The 18,033-nt window shown below is 37.9% G+C and overlaps 1 protein-coding gene across 1 annotated transcript in view; it reads right to left on the bottom strand.

The window, feature by feature from the left end:
* Positions 1-9,590: 9,590 nt before the first annotated feature.
* The window catches only part of HPGD (15-hydroxyprostaglandin dehydrogenase), a 33,548-nt gene continuing 25,105 nt past the window's right edge, over positions 9,591-18,033 (bottom strand). Inside the window, exons 5-7 of the mRNA XM_052645311.1 lie at positions 15,585-15,661; positions 11,721-11,884; positions 9,591-9,729 (exon numbers count right to left, since the gene is read on the bottom strand). Coding sequence (XP_052501271.1) covers positions 9,591-9,729; positions 11,721-11,884; positions 15,585-15,661 — 380 coding nt within the window. The remainder of the gene's footprint in view (positions 9,730-11,720; positions 11,885-15,584; positions 15,662-18,033) is intronic.

The following is an 18,033-nucleotide window of genomic DNA, read 5'->3' on the forward strand; positions in this document are numbered from 1 at the left end:
ATATGATAATTTCACTGATTTAATTTAAATATTAGACTAAATTTAATTACCATACTAATCAACTTTTTGATTTCTGCTATTGTTTTGATGTGGAAGAATTGTTTTGCTAACTCATTGAGAATTTTTGTGTTTATGTTTATTACAGACAAAGTGTTATGGTCTATGCTTTTTAAGATAATATCTTTGGCAAGTTTTGGTGAAAATTAATAAAGGAAAACCTCAGGGACTTCCTTGGTAGTCCACTGGATAAGACTCCATGCTTCCAATGCAGGAATGCAGGGGGCAAGGTTTCAATCCCTGGTTGGGGAACTAAGATCCCACATGCTATGTAGTATGACCAATAAATAAATAAAACAACAATAACAAAACCTCCTATTTAAAAAAATTAAATTAAAACATAAAGAAAAACCTCACTAAGACAGTCAGGAAGCCAGAAGGGGGAACTTGCAGGCAGTACCACCTGATGTCTATTATAGGAAGAATTGTTAATCACACATCCCAACAGAAGAATCACCAACAGGAAAGAGCCATCAATCACAGGCCCCAACAGGGAGAGATGTGTGTCTCCTATAGGAAACTGACAACCTCAGCAACTCAGTTCAGTTCAGTCGCTCAGTCCTGTCTGACTCTTTGCGATCCCATGAATCGCCCCACGCCAGGCCTCCCTGTCCATCACCAACTCCCGGAGTTCACTCAGACTCACGTCCATCAAGTCTGTGATGCCATCTAGCCATCTCATCCTCGGTTGTCCCTTTCTCCTCCTGCCCCCAGTCCCTCCCAGCATCACAGTCTTTTCCAATGAGTGAACTCTTCTCATGAGGTGGCCAAAATACTGGAGTTTCAGCTTTAGCATCATTCCTTCCAAAGAAATCCCAGGGCTGATCTCCTTCAGAATGGACTGGTTGGATCTCCTTGCAGTCCAAGGGACTCTCAAGAGTCTTCTCCAACACCACAGTTCAAAAGCATCAATTCTTCGGCGCTCAGCCTTCTTCACAGTCCAACTCTCACATCCATACATGACCACAGGAAAAACCATAGCCTTGACTAGACGGACCTTAGTCGGCAAAGTAATGTCTCAGCTTTTGAATATGCTATCTAGGTTGGTCATAACTTTTCTTCCAAGGAGTAAGCGTCTTTTAATTTCATGGCTGCAATCACCATCTGCAGTGATTTTGGAGCCCAAAATAATAAAGTCTGACACTGTTTCCACTGTTTCCCCATCTATTTGCCATGAAGTGATGGGACCGGATGCCATGATCTTCGTTTTCTGAATGTTGAGCTTTAAGCCAACTTTTAGTGAGAAAACATCATCACCCTAAACACTCACTTTTCTCCAATAGACTTTTGTTCGAAACAATCCCTTTCAACTTGCCCCTTTTCAACTTTCCTTTTCATTGTCTTGGACTTGCCAACAGCTATTGCCATAGTTTGTTTTTCCCAAATTGCTGTTTCTCTGATATTCCTGAGTAAACCCATTTTTGCTGGTAAAATAATCAGCTGTTTCATTTTTAAGATCAATATTTTGAAATCGAGGTTATAAGTTGGAATTGACCTCTGAAAAAATCAGTGTAATGTTGGAATCGCTTCCTCCTTAAATATTTGAGAGAATTAACCAGTGAAGCCATCCGGGTAAAGACTTTTTTATGGGAATTATTTAATTATAGATAAATAAATTGGCTAGTTTGCAATCCCTTTAGTAGTTATCTGACTAATCCAATTTTCTTTCCCTTCTTGCATCCATTTGAATAAGTGGTATATTTCTAGGTGTTTTCCCATTTAATGTAAATATTCCAACTTACTATTGTAATTTGTTAATAATATCCTTGTACTATCTTTTCATTTTCTAAAGAGCCTGTTTTTATTCCTAAAGTTTTATTCCAGAATTTTCATTTTATTTTTAATAGTGTGAAGTGTTTTACCCCTGTTTCACCTAATTTAAACTTCATCGACAGGGTGCTATTGAGTGAAAGAGTAACAGCTATAGCTAACAGTCTTTTGATAAGTTCAGTTTATTAGTAATAGTTCTGGCAGGAAAGAAATGGCATTCTCTCAAACTGGGCAGTTTGAAGCGAGTTTAGTAAAACAATTATTTATAAAGTTATCTGTGAGGGGGGTTCATGTTTGGGAAAGCATGTAAGAATTAAAGATTTTAAAATTAAAAAATAATTTGTATAGAGAAGGGGGAAAAAATAAAATAAAAATAAAAAAAATAATAAAAAAAAATAAAATAAAGTTATCTGTGGTGTTCAGGGAAAGCACAGGGTAGCAACTGCAGTAGATTGTTACCACCCTTGGACCTGGAGGAGAAAAGGAGAGAATGGTCACCAGGACCGATGCATTGTGTGGAGCTGGGGGGTGGTGGGGTGGTGGGGAAGGACTCTCTGACAGATGCTGACACCAATAGCTCGGGAATGAAGCCAAGGAAAAGTAGCCTAACCTCACTTTCTTTGGTCTTGCAGCCTGCTTTGAGAGCCTCCTGTTGACTAGACCACATCAGGTGCTGACAGGCAAAGGGGTAGTTAGTCTTTATATATATCAGCAACCTAGGATGGCAAACAAGATATTCAACACATTTTGGATAGCCATTCTGTTCCACTTCTCGGCAATTGGGACACTCACAGACTCCAAGTAAAGGATAACAAATCCTTTGGCAGGAAAACTGACCTTTCTTTACTTTCAATAAGAGTTGAAGGAGGAAATAACTGAGTTGTCAGTTAATAGATTTCAAAAACAACACTTTTTTGAGGACAGATTATTGCATGCTTTTGGAATAAAATTCAGAGAGAATTCAAGGAAGACAACAAAACTCCTTTTATTCCCAGCTATTTATTTACAAAGTTTCTTAAATCTTGAAGTTATAATAGGGATAGATTTGATACTGATGCTTATTTTATCTACAAGTACTATTTATATCTATTCTTGAATACATGAATAATTTGGGGGAAAATCTCAGTTTCCATATACATTTCTTTTTTTTTTCCTTGTATCACTTAGTTTATTTTATTTTTTTTTTAAATTTTAAAATCTTTAATTCTTACATGTGTTCCCAAACATGAACCCCCCTCCCACCTCCCTCCCCATAACATCTCTGTGGGTCATCCCCATGCACCAGCCCCAAGCATGCTGTATCCTGCGTCAGACATAGACTGGTGATTCAATTCTTACATGATAGTATACATGATAGAATGCCATTCTCCCAAATCATCCCACAAAGAATTCATTTGAATCAGTTCTGATGAGATGGATGAAACTGGAGCCGATTATACAGAGTGAAGTAAGCCAGAAAGAAAAACACCAATACAGTATACTAACACATATATATGGAATTTAGAAAGATGGCATATACATTTCTAATGTATTGTATTTTTTGAAAGTGGACTTGGATTTTTAATATTTTTAAAAGATTATATTAATAATGATGCATTGTGCTTTTAAGAATAATTACCACTTATAAAAATTTAATATACTTGTTATTAATCATTTTAATGTTACCAAATCCAAAGGAAATTTTTTACCATCTAGAGCCTTATATGCAAAATAAAACTTGATTTTTAATTTGTGTGTGTGTATTTACACTTGTTGCAAAGAGCGATGATCATACAATAATTCCCAGGAAAGCATTCTTTAGGATAAAATGCTATAGAAGATATGAGTATGAGCTAAACAATTAAAAAAAATAAAAATTCTGACATTTCCAAAAATATTTATTCTTGAATTTTAGAGCAGATGATATGCATAAAGTGGTCATGGTGCTTATTTTTCCCACTGGATATTTTTAAATGCCAATATTTAAAATATGCAAAAGTACATACTTTGTAGTGATTTAAACTTGTATATTTATTCACTTAAGAGAATTGGTTTATTATAAAAAGATATAACTCAGGAACAGCCAGATGGAACAATGCACAGGACAAGGAAAGAGAAAACGGTACACAGCTGTTGTGACCTCTCCAGCCTTCTCTCTTCACATTTCCATGTGTTCAACCTGGAAGCCATACATCAGATGTTTTAACTTAAAACTGAGAGCAGTATGGCAGAGATGGCTAGCTTTTTACCAAAGATTTGTGCCCCCCCTTTCCAGCGAGTAGTGTTTTGCTGGAAAGTGGGTTCTCTGGCCGGGGTTACACTTCTCAGCACTGCACCCCCACCTCTTGCATCTGGAGGCGGGTGTCTGAGCGAGTCTTCAAGTGGTTTGTGGGTTGGAGTGCATAAGAAGCAGGTGCATCTGGCTACTCCATGAGTAGACTCTGAGGCTCCGAAAGATGCTAGAGATGGACGATGGGAGGGAGGAAGCTGAATCCTTGACTCAGCCCCTTGGGAGGCTGCCCACTCCACACCTGTATTAAATCTTTCTGAGAGGAACTCTATCTTATCAAGCCCCTGCAGTTTGGGGATTTATCCCTTATAGCTCTGAACACTACCTTAGCTAATTCACTCGGTACCAGAACTAGAGCTGCCAAACACAACGACAATAATCAAACAACCCTAAAACATGTGTCATTGACTTAGCAGGTAGATGGTGCTGCTGCTCAGTTGTGCTCAGCTGTATCCAACTCTTTGCAACCCCATGGACTGTAGCCTGCCAGGCTCCTCCGTCCCAGAGACTGAACCCGTGCCTCCTGTGTCTCCTGCCCTGGCAAGTGGATTCATTACCACTGTACTACCTGGGAAGCCCCCAGGAGGCGGATACTTAAGACTACAAAACTGAAAAAACCTGTGAAGGAAAGATGAAGCATCTGACAAGTATTTTGTCTTCCCTGACTCCTCAGGCCGATTTCTAGATGAAGAGGTTGGAAGAAGGAATGCTAGTGATATCTTTTGGTGCTTTCTGGTTACACTTAGCAAGGAATAGAACTAGGAGGTAAGTTGAGGCTGGTTTAGGCTAGTTTGTGGTAAAAATGAAAATAAAAGGAGAAGAGAGAATCCAAAAATGTGGAGCCTCTTGGGTTGAAAATTCAACTAGTTTTAGACTCTGAAAATGAAAAGGTCTGATTCAGAAATGTTTTCTGCCTTAAAGATCCATTAATGCAGAGTTCTGCCACAAAATATAAGTGTTGATTTCCCTCCAAGCTGGCTTACCTCAATGTAGCTGCACTTATATTGAAAGAAGAAACGGAATGGGGAGAAAAAAAATTTATCAGGCTGGAGAATTGTGATTATTAATTATGAATATTCAATATATTGGGGCATTTTTCATGCAACTTAAACCAACTGGAAGCAAATAATCAGAAGCCTACACATTTTTTCAAATTGTTCAGCTGAAGAAATCACAAGCCAGACTTTTTCAACCTTTAACTGTTTAAGACTGAAAAAAACCCCTCAGGTTTTGAAACTTGCATTGACAAGATAGCATGTGTGAAAACTATACCACTTCCTCAAAGATCTGGTAGCAAAAAAAGAAAAACCAAGAAGCCAAAAAACAAACCATGGAGGATAATACAGTAAAAAGAACTCCCCTTAGGGCAAAGCCAGAGTCCACCTCACTCTCCTGCTCTTCCAGCATAATGATAAAATCATTTAATTATGAATTGACTTGTGGTTTTGAGGTAGGGGGGGAGGATGGGGGGAATGGATAATTAGGGAGTTTGAGATGGTCATGTACACACTGCTATATTTAAAATGGATAACCAACAAGGACCTATTGTACAACACATGGAACTCTGCTCAATGTTATGTGGAAGCCTGGATGGGAGGGCAGTTTGGGGAAGAATGGACGCATGTATATGTACGGCGGAGTCCCTTCGATCCTATCACATTGTTAATCAGCTCTACCCAAATACAAAAATAAATTTTTTTTTTAAAAAAAATCGTTATTCTCAAATTGAAGACTGCAGTAAAGTCAAGAAAGTTCCCCACTTTGGGGCAAAGATTTCACAGTGCCTGCTTGTAGGGTTTACCAGTGATCCCATTCTTCCCTTTTCTAAACGAGAGATTTGACTGTAGATTTTCTCTCTGCTTATGACTATAGAGTGTGTGCACAGGCCAGATAAATTGTCCCAGGATCATGAGAAGCCACAGAATCTTAATGAGCTCAGTGCAGCTACTGGAGATCTGGATCCGAGTTGCGTACAGTGACTGAATGGAATTTTAGGATGTTTCTCTGGAATGGGAGTGAATGTATTCAATGTGAGGAATGAGGGGTTTACAGACATAGCTGATGTGGCAAAGACAAAAGATGTATTTGTCTCTTAAAAATTCATGCTCCCTTTCTATGGTGTAGAGTTGTTTCTGGGAGGCATGTGTGTGTCTGCATCTCCCAGCATCTTTTGCTTTCAGGTAGGGCTTTTACACTAGCTCTCATCAATGGGCTAGGAGTAAAAATAATGACTGCTATTTCCAGGCTGAAATGTTTAAGAAGCAGGAATACCTTCTTCATTTTTTCTTCTCCAGTCCACTGGCTGGATTTGAATGACTCCAGAGTCCTACACGGCGGGGCTACAAGGCAGAAGCAGTCTAAACCACCTTTTGGAAACATGCTTACTGAATACCAGCATTGGACTCTTGTGTGACCAAAGGAAAACAATTCTATTATGTTAAATCATGAGTTTCAAGGTTTATCTGAATCCTCTGCTACTCATACTAGATAATTACAATGGACACATAGTTCTAAAAATTATTTTGTGGCTATAGGAGCAAATATATATTTATATGTCTCTCTCTGTATATTTCACACACATATGAATTTAAGGACAAAGAAGTACAAATTTACTTAAATTTATACATTTAGATTTTAGAAAATGGTGCCTGACTAGCATGCAATTACTTCAGGTCAACCTAAATCTAGGAATTTACCAGTTTATCCTTTTAATTTAAACCCAAGAGGTTAAACACAAAAAATGTGATAGGATTTAATAAGGCCGGCAGTGTGTTTTAATATTGTATCCTTGGGGGCTTCCCTGGTGGCTCAGATGGTAAAAAATCCAGCTGCAATGCAGGAGACCTAGGGTCAATTCCTGAGTTGGGAAGATCCGCTGGAGGAGGGCACGGCAAACTGCTCCAGTATTTTTGCCTGGAGAATTCCACGGCCAGAGGAGCCTGGTGGGCCACAGCACATGGGGTCGCAAAGAGTCAGACACAACTGAGCGACCAACACTTTCACTTTCACTTTATTCATGGCTCTTAAAAACAACTTTTAGTTGGTGCTATGCTGGGAGGGATTGGGGGCAGGAGGAGAAGGGGACGACAGAGGATGAGATGGCTGGATGGCATCATGGACTCGATGGACGTGAGTCTGAGTGAACTCCGGGAGTTGGTGATGGACAGGGAGGCCTGGCGTGCTGCGATTCACGGGGTCGCAAAGAGTTGGACACGACTGAGCGACTGAACTGAACTGAAGTGACAAGCTCAAGTCTACAGCAGGGACAATATCAGGAAAAATATCAAATGTATGTCATGCCTGTCATCTGTCTATTTATTCTCAAATCCATTCCTTTCCACTACACTGCTCAGTTCTGTATCACCAGGGGCTGACCCTGCAAACCACATACACGAAAAAGCTATTCATAAATGATACTTAATTTGTGAAATGACTTAAATTTTTATTAAATATGTACACTGTCAGACCTCTTCAGTGTCCTAAATTTATACACAGGGCAACATTAGAAATTATCACATAATCACTTCTATTTTAAATGTTATTACAAGTATATAAAATTATGTTCATATGGGACAACTAAGTGTGTGAGACATTTCAGTGTCATTATCCAATCTTTTAATCTTTTTTCAGTACCGATACATTTTTAGTTTTGCTACCTTGGGACCCCTACTTCACTTAATAAGAAAAATTGGCTCAAAAAATTATTTACATTAGGGTTTTCACTGAAAAAATCCATTTAAGATTTCACCACTCCCTTTCCTGAAAATTTAATATTTAGTTTTCTTAACCAGTATATACAGCAGCATATAACATTATGATTTATTTAAAGTTTTTTTTATAGAATAAACATTTTAATGTAAAAATAATCTTAAAAAATAAAACACATTCTTTTCAGTTTTACTCAGTATTTGGGTTTAAATGTCTGCATACTTTATTGATTTAAAAACAATAATTCAAAGCACAATGTATAGTGAAGGCCACCAGTACAAAGACTTCTCCATAAATTAAAAGCTTAAGCTATAGCTTTGAGCATTACAGTGGAAGACAGAGTAAGATAAATGATATTCCTCATACCTACATCACTAACTGGTTTGTTACCACCACAAGTTATGAACACGCTTGTGCCTAATTATACAACTTAACTTTTCTTAGATTTTCACTGATGTTCACGTCTTGGTGTTTTTCAAGTATGTGGACATCTAGACAACAGTTCCTCATATTCAATCCACTCCTTAAAAGTGAAGGTAATAGATCTCTATGGCAGAATTAAAACAGCCATAATCTGACAACTCACCAATATCCCTAAGAAATCCATACTAATCTCACATGGATGGATTTTGCTCCACCTGGGAGCTTAGGAGCTAGCAGGCAGAATGAGTTACTTTTCAATATTTCTACATGGAAATGATTGATTTGGAAATCTTGCATGTCATTATTATTAGCATTAATTATTGCTTACAAATAGCATTACCTGAAGCAGGTGCATTTAATGATCCTGTCTTAAAATACCTGACATGGAAAATGGCAAAATACCACAGCTAATTTTACTTCTTGTTATTATGGCTTTGAAAACACAAAAACATCTTCAGTTGAGTCACAAAATTGGTTTCTTCTCTACATCTATACATAGAACACTGAGTAACTCATGAAGATTAGAAAAAAAAATAGTTTGACTGAAAAGCAGGCATTTTTGAAATTGGCGCAAATGAAGGAATCTGAAAAAAATTACATTTGTATTTCTGTCTTAACAAGTGTGTCTTAAATACAACACTTTAGGAGCACTAACTATGCTTTTTTGCTGTAGCTATTAAAAATTTCATTCCTGAGATTTTTGGAGTCAAAATTTTTAAAGCAAGCACAGAGGAAAAGATGTTTTCACCAGATGGAAGGGTGAACTGTAGATCAACACTTCAGCCAGTTATTTTTTGTCATTTTTCCATGCATTAGCTTTTTCATTTGGGATATATTCATACAATAATTTACTCCTTACCTACTGGGCCCTGAATATGTCATGTTCTCAAAGAGCTGAAATAGTCAGCTGAAAGAGGGTGCATAAGTAAAAGTTATTGTTACTAAATATTTGCCATTGTAGGTAGCTTCCTTCTTTTAAAGTGTGAACATAGAGACAAAATGAGCTTTTTACATCTGCTTTGAGTTAAATAACAATTCAAGTATCTCTTTTAAAATGAAGTTATGAAGAAATTAACATTTATGAATCACAAATTTAAATATATCTTCTGAAAGGCAGAATATTCCTGGAATATCCCTTGTTTAGACTATAAAGATCAAAACCTAGCTTTGGTCTATGTCATATTTTTTATAGTTCCTCATTTTTTAAAGTCTATATACTTAACTAATCATTTAGAGAAAATGAACATCACATGCGTGAAAGGAAGGCTTAAAACAGTAACATTTCACTTAAAGAGCTATATTCAATAGAAGATGGAGTATGTCATTTGTGCTTATGTTCAGTTAAAGCTGACATATAAGATGTTCACTGCATTTTCATGTGAAATGGGGTTGTGTCATAATCTTGAAAATGAATTCCCTTAGAAGTTGTGATCTTCATAATAGCACCATTCAAAGCATCATCCTCGATGAGTGTTATTAATCCATTGGCAATCATCGAAGGGCTAAATATAAAGGGAAAATCAATATTTTAAAATTAAAGAATAAGGCCTAATTGTCACATCACTTTGAGTTATTTTTGAAGTATCTATTACCTTTAACAAATAATTGAGAAATGTATGTTATGAAGCACTGCTACCTGAGTTTTTAATTCAATGAGATATTTACTGAACTATAAATTTGCTGTAGATGTCCACACCTAACCTTGTTGTTTTGATAGGAAGGATTCATGAATTTATCCTTATTATTTACATTGAGTAAATGATTATTTTCCCACCTTTAGCCTATCAGCAGAATTTAGACTTATCAGAAATATTCTTAGAGTAGAAATTTAAAGAATTGTCAGTTTAGTTACTCAGTCATGTCTGACTCTTTGCCGTCCCATGGACTGCAGAATTCCAGGCCTCCCTGTCCATCACCAACTCTCAGAGCCTGCTCAAACTCATGTCCATCGATTCAGTGATGCCATCCAATCATCTCATCCTCTGTCATCCCCTTCTCCTCCTGCCTTCAATCTTTCCCAGCATCAGGGTCTTTTCCAATGAGTCAGTTCTTTTCATCAGGTGGCCAAAGTATTGGAGTTTCAGCTTCAGCATCAGTCCTTCCAATGAATATTCAGGACTAATTTCCTTTAGGATGGACTGGTTGGATCTCCTTGCAGTCCAAGGGACTCTCAAGAGTCTTCTCCAACACCACAGTTCAAAAGCATCAATTCTTCAGTGCTCAGCTTTCTTTATAGTCCAACTCTCACATCCATACATGACTACTAGAAAAACCATAGCCTTGACTAGACGGACCTTTGTTGGCAAAGTAATGTCTCTGCTTTTTAATATGCTGTCTAGGTTGATCAGAGTTCTTCTTCCAAGGAGCAAGTGTCTTTTAATTTCATGGCTGAAGTTACCAATTGCAGTGATTTTGGAGCCCAGGAAAATGAAGTCTCTCACTGTTTCCATTGTTTCTCCATCTATTTGCCATGAAGTGATAAGACTGGATGCCACGATGTTAGTTTTCTGAATGTTGAGTTTTAAGCCAACTTTTTCATTCTCCTCTCTCACTTTCATCAAGAGGCTTTTTAGTTCTTCTTCACTTTCTGCCATAAGGTTAGTGTCATTGCATATCTGAGGTTATTGATGTTTCTACCAGCAATCTTCATTCCAGTTTGTGCTTCATCCAGCCTGGCATTTCTCATGATGTACTCTGCATGTAAGTTGAATAAGCAGGGTGACAATATACAGCCTTAACATACTCCTTTCCTGATTTGGAACCAGTCTGTTGTTCCATGTCCAGTTCTAACTGTTGCTTCTTGACCTGAGTACTGATTTCTCAGGAGGCAGAATTGTAGAAGGAGAAAGAATTTTAGAAGGAGAAAGAATTGTAGCCGACATTTACTGAATGTCTATTATTTATCTGCTGCTGTTTTAAGTACCTTCTGTTTATCAACTTGTTTGTAGACTTTTCCAAGTCCTGTAAGCTTGTTTTACTATCACTCCCATTCTACATGTGAGAAAATTGAGGTTCCCAGAAGTTGACGGATAAGTTTGTGGTCGGTGGTAGAGTCAGGATTTGATACCAATGACTCCATCCTGTGAAATGTCAACTGCTCTAACTCAGACATGGTTAGGAAAGTGGATGAAGTTAGGGGCCACATGAAATGTCACGAAGGGTATATTTAAACATTGCTTGGAATTTAGGCAGATAAGGTATCACTTCTTTGAAAGACAATTAAACATCACCTTTTAAAAAAATACTTCCTTATGGCTGAAGGTATTAATAATGCATTCTCTACATCTAAAAACAAAATTCATGATATATAAATATAGTCTATTCAGAAACCCAGAAAAAAAAAGTTTTTTTGCAGAGATTTTGCCAAACTAAAACTTTGAAGCTCACGTGAGTTTCTCAGATATAAAAGCTATTTTTTTCCCTTTTGATTGCTTATGTCTAGATAGCCCTTTGCTTTGTCCTATTAAAGGAAGATAGGTATAGCTTTACTTACTCCAAAATTCCATAGTATTTCATCATATCCTTGATAGGACCCATGTATTCTATATATTTCCCCATGTTTTCTTCATTTTCAATGGATTTGAGGATGGGTGTATCAACAAAGCCTGGGCAAATTGCGTTCAGTCTCACACCACTGTTCATGAGATTAGCAGCCATCTGTCAATTGGAAGTAGAAGGTTGCAGGTTTCAGGAGTTTCATAAATGTATCATGTAGGGTAAACTGACAATTAAAGCTAGTTAAAAGACTCTGATGTGAAAATCACGAAACAGCTATCCTTCTAGCTCTGTAAAGATGGCTATGATAAGGCTGACTGATGGCAGAAAGTAAAGGAATACAAAACTAAAGTGGTAAACTAATTCCCAAAAGCGTCACTTGATTACTTTCTAAAAAATTCAGTATTGGGCACTTCTGAAAATACTTGATTATCTAAAGTACTCTTACCTACTGAACATTGCAGGAAGCTGAAGGCAAGAAGCTAAGGCTTAGGTGGAAAGATGTATATGTAGGACTGAGCTCCTTCACTGTCCACCTGAAACTACCACAATGTTGCTAATCAGCTATACCCCACCACACACATAAAAAGTTTAAAATAAAATAAAAAAAGAAGCTAAGGCTTTAGAATTGATATCCAAAGTTTTCTTTGCAATGGGTTGTATTAAAGTATTCTTACTTGCTTAAAAATACTTTTAGTGGAAAATTTTAGGGCTTTGATTATTCTAAAGACATTTAGTAATTGGCACTATCTGGAAGACAATTTTCAGAGAAGGCAATGGCACCCCACTCCAGTACTCTTGCCTGGAAAATCCTATGGATGGAGGAGCCTGGTAGGCTGCAGTCCATGGGGTCGCCAAGAGTCAGACACGACTGAGCGACTTTCCTTTCACTTTTCACTTTCATGCATTGGAGAAGGAAATGGCAACCCACTCCAGTGTTCTTGCCTGGAGAATCCCAGGGATGGGGGAACCTGGTGGGCTGCCATCTATGGGGTCGCACAGAGTTGGACACGACTGAAGTGACCTAGCAGTAGCAGGAAGACAATTTTAAGTATTTTCAGACTAACATCTTTTGGCTTAATTTTCAACCTATAGGTTTTATCTGAACTATTTGTAAAACAAAATGTAAGCCAATTGTTTGTAGATTCATTTTTCTTCCTTACTAAAATTTACTCATAAGACCTCAAATCAATACTCATAGTGCTTTCAAGTTTATCTGTAGACAAACAGAGAGTAATAAGAAATTTGAGTTGCCTGATGTGGACTAAGGTCAAACAAAACGATGCTCTGCTTTCTTGTTTCAGATCCTCTACCATAAACACGCATCCTTTTCAGGGTACTTGCCCAGGTTTTTCTCATCTTTGTGCTTTTTGTTGGCAATTTTACTATTTGAAATGCCCTCAAGGCATAGTGCTGAAGTGCTGTCTAGTATTTCTAAGTGCAAGAAGGCTGCAATGTGCCTTGTGGGAGAAAATGCATACATTAGAGGAGCTTCCTTCAGGTGTGAGGTATAAATGCTATTGGCCATGCTATTAATAATACAATACATATTACACACAATACATATTAAATAAGGTGTCTTTAAATAGAAATATACTTAAAACTATGCTATGTGTGGATTGGTTGAACAAGACATTGTGATAAGTTCCCTGCAGGAACTTAACCACACATTTCCCTTAAAAGTAATAGTTCAGTATCCTCTAATTCAGTGTTTGCAAGTGATTTTACAGAACATAACTAATGAATAATGAGCATCAACAGTACAAGTTCCAGTCTTGTAACTGTAAATGCAACATTTCTGGTCTTTGCTTTGATTTATTTGCTTCCCTGGTGGCTCAGCAGTAAAGGATCCTGCAATGCAGGAGCTGTAGGAGACACGGGTTCGATCCCTGTGCCAGGAAGATCCCCTGTAGGAGGGCATGGCAACCCACTCCAGTATTCTATTCTGGAGAATCCCATGGACAGAGGAGCCTGGCAGGCTACAGTCCATGGGGTCACAAAGTCTGACACCAGTGAAGCAACTTAGTGTGCACGCGTGATTGCACTTTGCTTTGTAATAGTGTTCTGTGTTCATTAAAACTTGATTTGAAGATTAAGACTTTGCAAGTTAAAATTTTCAGTCAGTTTCAATTACGAGTGTGACAGCTGCTCATCTTTCTTTTTGACTGAACATTTACCATTCACCATCTGCTTTCTCTATGCTTATCATTGCTTGCAATTAACGATTTCCTCGTCATCAGGCCCCTCTCTCCATCTCACCTAGACTAACCACTGCAGAGGTCTCTCAGCTGCTCTTTTGTCTTCTACTTTTGTCCTCTCTCATACATTTTCTTTGTTTTGTCTTTGGCAGCACCACTCGGCCTGAGGGATCTTAGTTCCCTGACCAGGGATTGAACCCTCACCCCTGGCAGTGAGAGTGCAGAGTCATAACCACTGGATCACCAGGGAATTCCCATACGTCCTCTAAATAGTAGCAAGAATGGTCCTCTTCACATGGAAATATAATCTTGTCACTCCTGTGCAGAAAAGACCCAATGACGGCTACACTTAGAATAAAGTCCAAGTTCATGACCTTGACCCATAAGTCGCTTTTGGTCTGGTTCTTGCTTACACCTCTAATCAGTCATCCTTCTGCTTTACCCTTGTTCATCAGGCTTCACTTAAGCTGTATTTTTTTTTTTCAGTTATTATATTAAGGTACATCATACTATCAATGCATGTGGTCAGTTACGGCTAAAATATTTTTCTAAGCTCCGCACACATTTACCCTAGATCTCTATGGAGATAGAATCCTTGACAATGCTACCAGATAAAAGCTAGCCTCACCCCTTCCTCCATCCTCCAGGCTCTGACTCATTTTTACCATATCGTCAAGATAAGTAATGCCTTGAGCATTTAAGGAAGTCTATAGTTGATGATTTTTAAATTTGGAGTCAATTTCAAAAATAAAGCCTATCTTTTTGGTTTTTTTTAATCCTTAAAGATTTTTTCAGTAACCTGTGTTTAGAATCTACTTCATGTTAAAACAATCTACTCTATGCTGCTGCTGCTGCTAAGTCACGTCAGTCATGTCCGACTTTGTGCGACCCCATACACGGCAGCCCACCAGCCTCTGCCGTCCCTGGGATTCTCCAGGCAAGAACACTGGAGTGGGTTGCCATTTCCTTCTCCAATGCAGGAAAGTGAAAAGTAAAAGTGAAGTCGCTCAGTCGTGTCTGACTCTTTGCGACCCCATGGACTGCAGCCTACCAGGCTCCTCCATCCATAGGATTTTCCAGGCAAGAGTACTGGAGTGGGGTGCCATTGCCTTCTATAGTTGGTCCTTTATGTTACCTGGAAACTATTTTTAATAATAAATAAGGATGAGATGGTTAGCTAGTATCACCAACTCAAAGGACATTAATTTCAGCAAACTCTGGGAAATAAATAGTGAAAGGCCAGGAAGTCTGGCATGCTGCAGTCCATGGGATCACAGAGAGTCAGACGCGGCTTAGTGACTGAACAACAACTCTGAAGTATAATTTATTTTTCTATCTTTAATCTAAATGTATCAAAAAAATTTAAAGCAAATTTTGGCTTTTTTTTTTCCCATAAACATGTAAACATACAATGCACTCTACCTGCACTGTTTACTTCTCTGCTTTTTTTTTTTGATCACACCACCGAGCATGTGTGATCTCAGTTCCTTGACCAAAGATTGAACCCACGCCCCCTGGACTGGAAGCGAGGAATCTCAACAACTGGACCACCAGGGAAGTCCATAAATGTACTGAATTTTAACTCTGTTCCCCTCTACTTTATAGAGCTCATCTGTCACATGTGCCCAGAAAGAGAAAGAGAGATATTGTGGCTGTGTTCTCACCGCTGCCGAGCGTGTGAATCCGATTATGCCATGTTTTGAAGCACAATAAACAGGCTGCTGTGCAACAGGCATGAGCCCTGAAACAGACAAATAAAAACCAAAACAATTTTATTTAAAAAAAAGCAGACAAACCCCAACAATTGCTAAGAAAATACATAATCTGTGCATGTTCCATTTTAAGATTAATCTTAGAAAATACTCTAAGGTCATCACTGGACAACTTTGTAAAACTCACTAGTCCTAGCATCATATATTTCTAGCATGACCTCTGCTCTATTGTTCTGAATTTACAGTTGGTAAGTTACAGCCTAGGGATACAGGCAAGGGTGATATAAAAGTTTATCTGCCTCCTTGACAAAGTCAAGAAAAGTTGACCTTATCTAAAACACCAAAAGAATCATCTTGAAATCCAGTAAGTTATTATCTAATTTTCAGTTTTTAAGCCTGGATTTTTAAAAAGTGTATATTTTACATTTTTAAAGGCTGAAGGAATTTAGATAGCTTAAATAGGATTTGGAGGGTTTTATTTGTCTTCATTTTAGGTTGGTCAGCATTTCTCTGCCCTGCCCTGAAAGATGCCCTAAGTGTTGAAGAAAATTAAAAATTAACTTCTTTTGATTCTGAGGTAGCAGATGCCTATATCTTCTCATTCCATGACTTAGGAAAAGAAAACCAGAAACAAAAATGTTTGATCCTATTTTATGTCCTTTCATAATTACATACTCAACAACAGAATTCAAGCAATTTTACAGTTGGCTTAATTTTCCATAGACATGCAATAGTAACTCTTCAAATATATGATTAAATTCACAGTCCAGGAAAAGGTAGTATTATACCATAAATAGTATCTTTTCTCACCTACTTCCCAGCCCAACAGCACCTCCCACCCAAAGAAATGAATCGAGAAAAACAAACTTTACTGTAGATATTTGTACTATCAAGCTTTTTTTTTTAAATTTTTTTTCTGTTTCATGGGAGTATAGCCAATTAACAATGTTGTGACAGTTTCAGGAGAACAGTCTCAGCCATACATATATACATGTATCCATTCTTCCCCAAACTCCCCTGGATGGGAGGGGTTTTGGGGAGAGACAGTAGGTCTTTGTTGGTTATCCTTTTCAAATATAGCAGTATGTACATGTCCATCACAAATTCCCTCACTGTCCCTTCTCGCATCCTTCCCCTGAGCAACCTTAAGTTCGTGCTCTATGTCTGTGAGTCTGTTTCTGTTTTGTAAGCAAGTTCACTTTTATTTCTCCTAATTGTCAATTCTCTATCTCAATCAACAGTGAAACTTTTAATTACAGCCATTTTTCCATCTTGGCTTTTAACTTCCTGAGTTAACATGCTCTATCATTTTTAAAATTTGTGCCTTCTCCAAATCAGGAAGCAGCAACCCCTGATTCTATAATGTTATTACTATCAAATATCATGCTAATACTACTAAATGATTCTGCTGAGATGTGCTCACCTCCACCCAGCTAACTAGTCCGAGAACACTACGGATGGATCGTGAGCCGGTTATGCCAAAGTTCAGTGAACCTTAACCACTTCCTGGGTGCCTGCCAAGTCTCAATTTATGAAGTGTGTTTGCTCAAGAGCAGTTTAAATCCCTGGGATGGTAGATCACACAGAGTGCATCCACCCAGTGATCTCAAAGCATGGAACATGTGGTTCTCCTTTTCATTTTGTTTTTGTTCAGTAACATGTGCAAGTTAATTAAGGTCTTCAGTGTCAGTCAACAAGAAAGAATTAATGATTCTTTCACAGATGTATTAGGTATACAGGTGTATTAAGAGATCAAGATAAAGCAAATAAACAGGTACAGTCAGACACTGCTGCTTCTTGTTCTTATAAGTTAGTTACTGTTCTATCGTCTCCTTCACTGTTTATGAGGCCAAGGCAATGGTTGAAGGTGGTGTTCACAGACTGCAGGAAATGCAGAGTGAACCTGAATCAGAGATGAGCTAGTTGACAGCACAAAACCCAGAAGGACACTGTTCACAGATGTTGTCAAAGATGAAGGTGGAATGAATTTCTGTTACATATGTGGGAGCAATGAACTTCTGAACCCAAACTAGTTCAAAGTGTCACAGCAGTGAAGGAGATCTAATATTGTTGTGTTGCTTCTAAGAAGCAAGCTGCAAAATAAATGCACTTTCCTTTAAAGGTATATTGGAGATGCAATCAGAATTTGTCTGCATCTTTAAAGTGGCGCTTGGTCTTGTAACTCCCCTAGCATTCCAGTGATATTTTCACTATGATCCTGCAAAATGTTTCCTCTTGCTCTGCTTTCACTTTCTGGTATTAGATCAAAGGCTGCATAAATCCTTTTCAGACATTCAAAAACCAAACATCCTTTTAAGATATTTTTACAGCTTGGTGGTATAACTGGCATAAAATAAACTGGCACATATTTAAAGTGTGTGGTTTGATAAGCTTTGACATA

Source organism: Budorcas taxicolor, chromosome 8 (genome assembly GCF_023091745.1).
Source record: "Budorcas taxicolor isolate Tak-1 chromosome 8, Takin1.1, whole genome shotgun sequence".
Classification (NCBI taxonomy): domain Eukaryota; kingdom Metazoa; phylum Chordata; class Mammalia; order Artiodactyla; family Bovidae; genus Budorcas; species Budorcas taxicolor.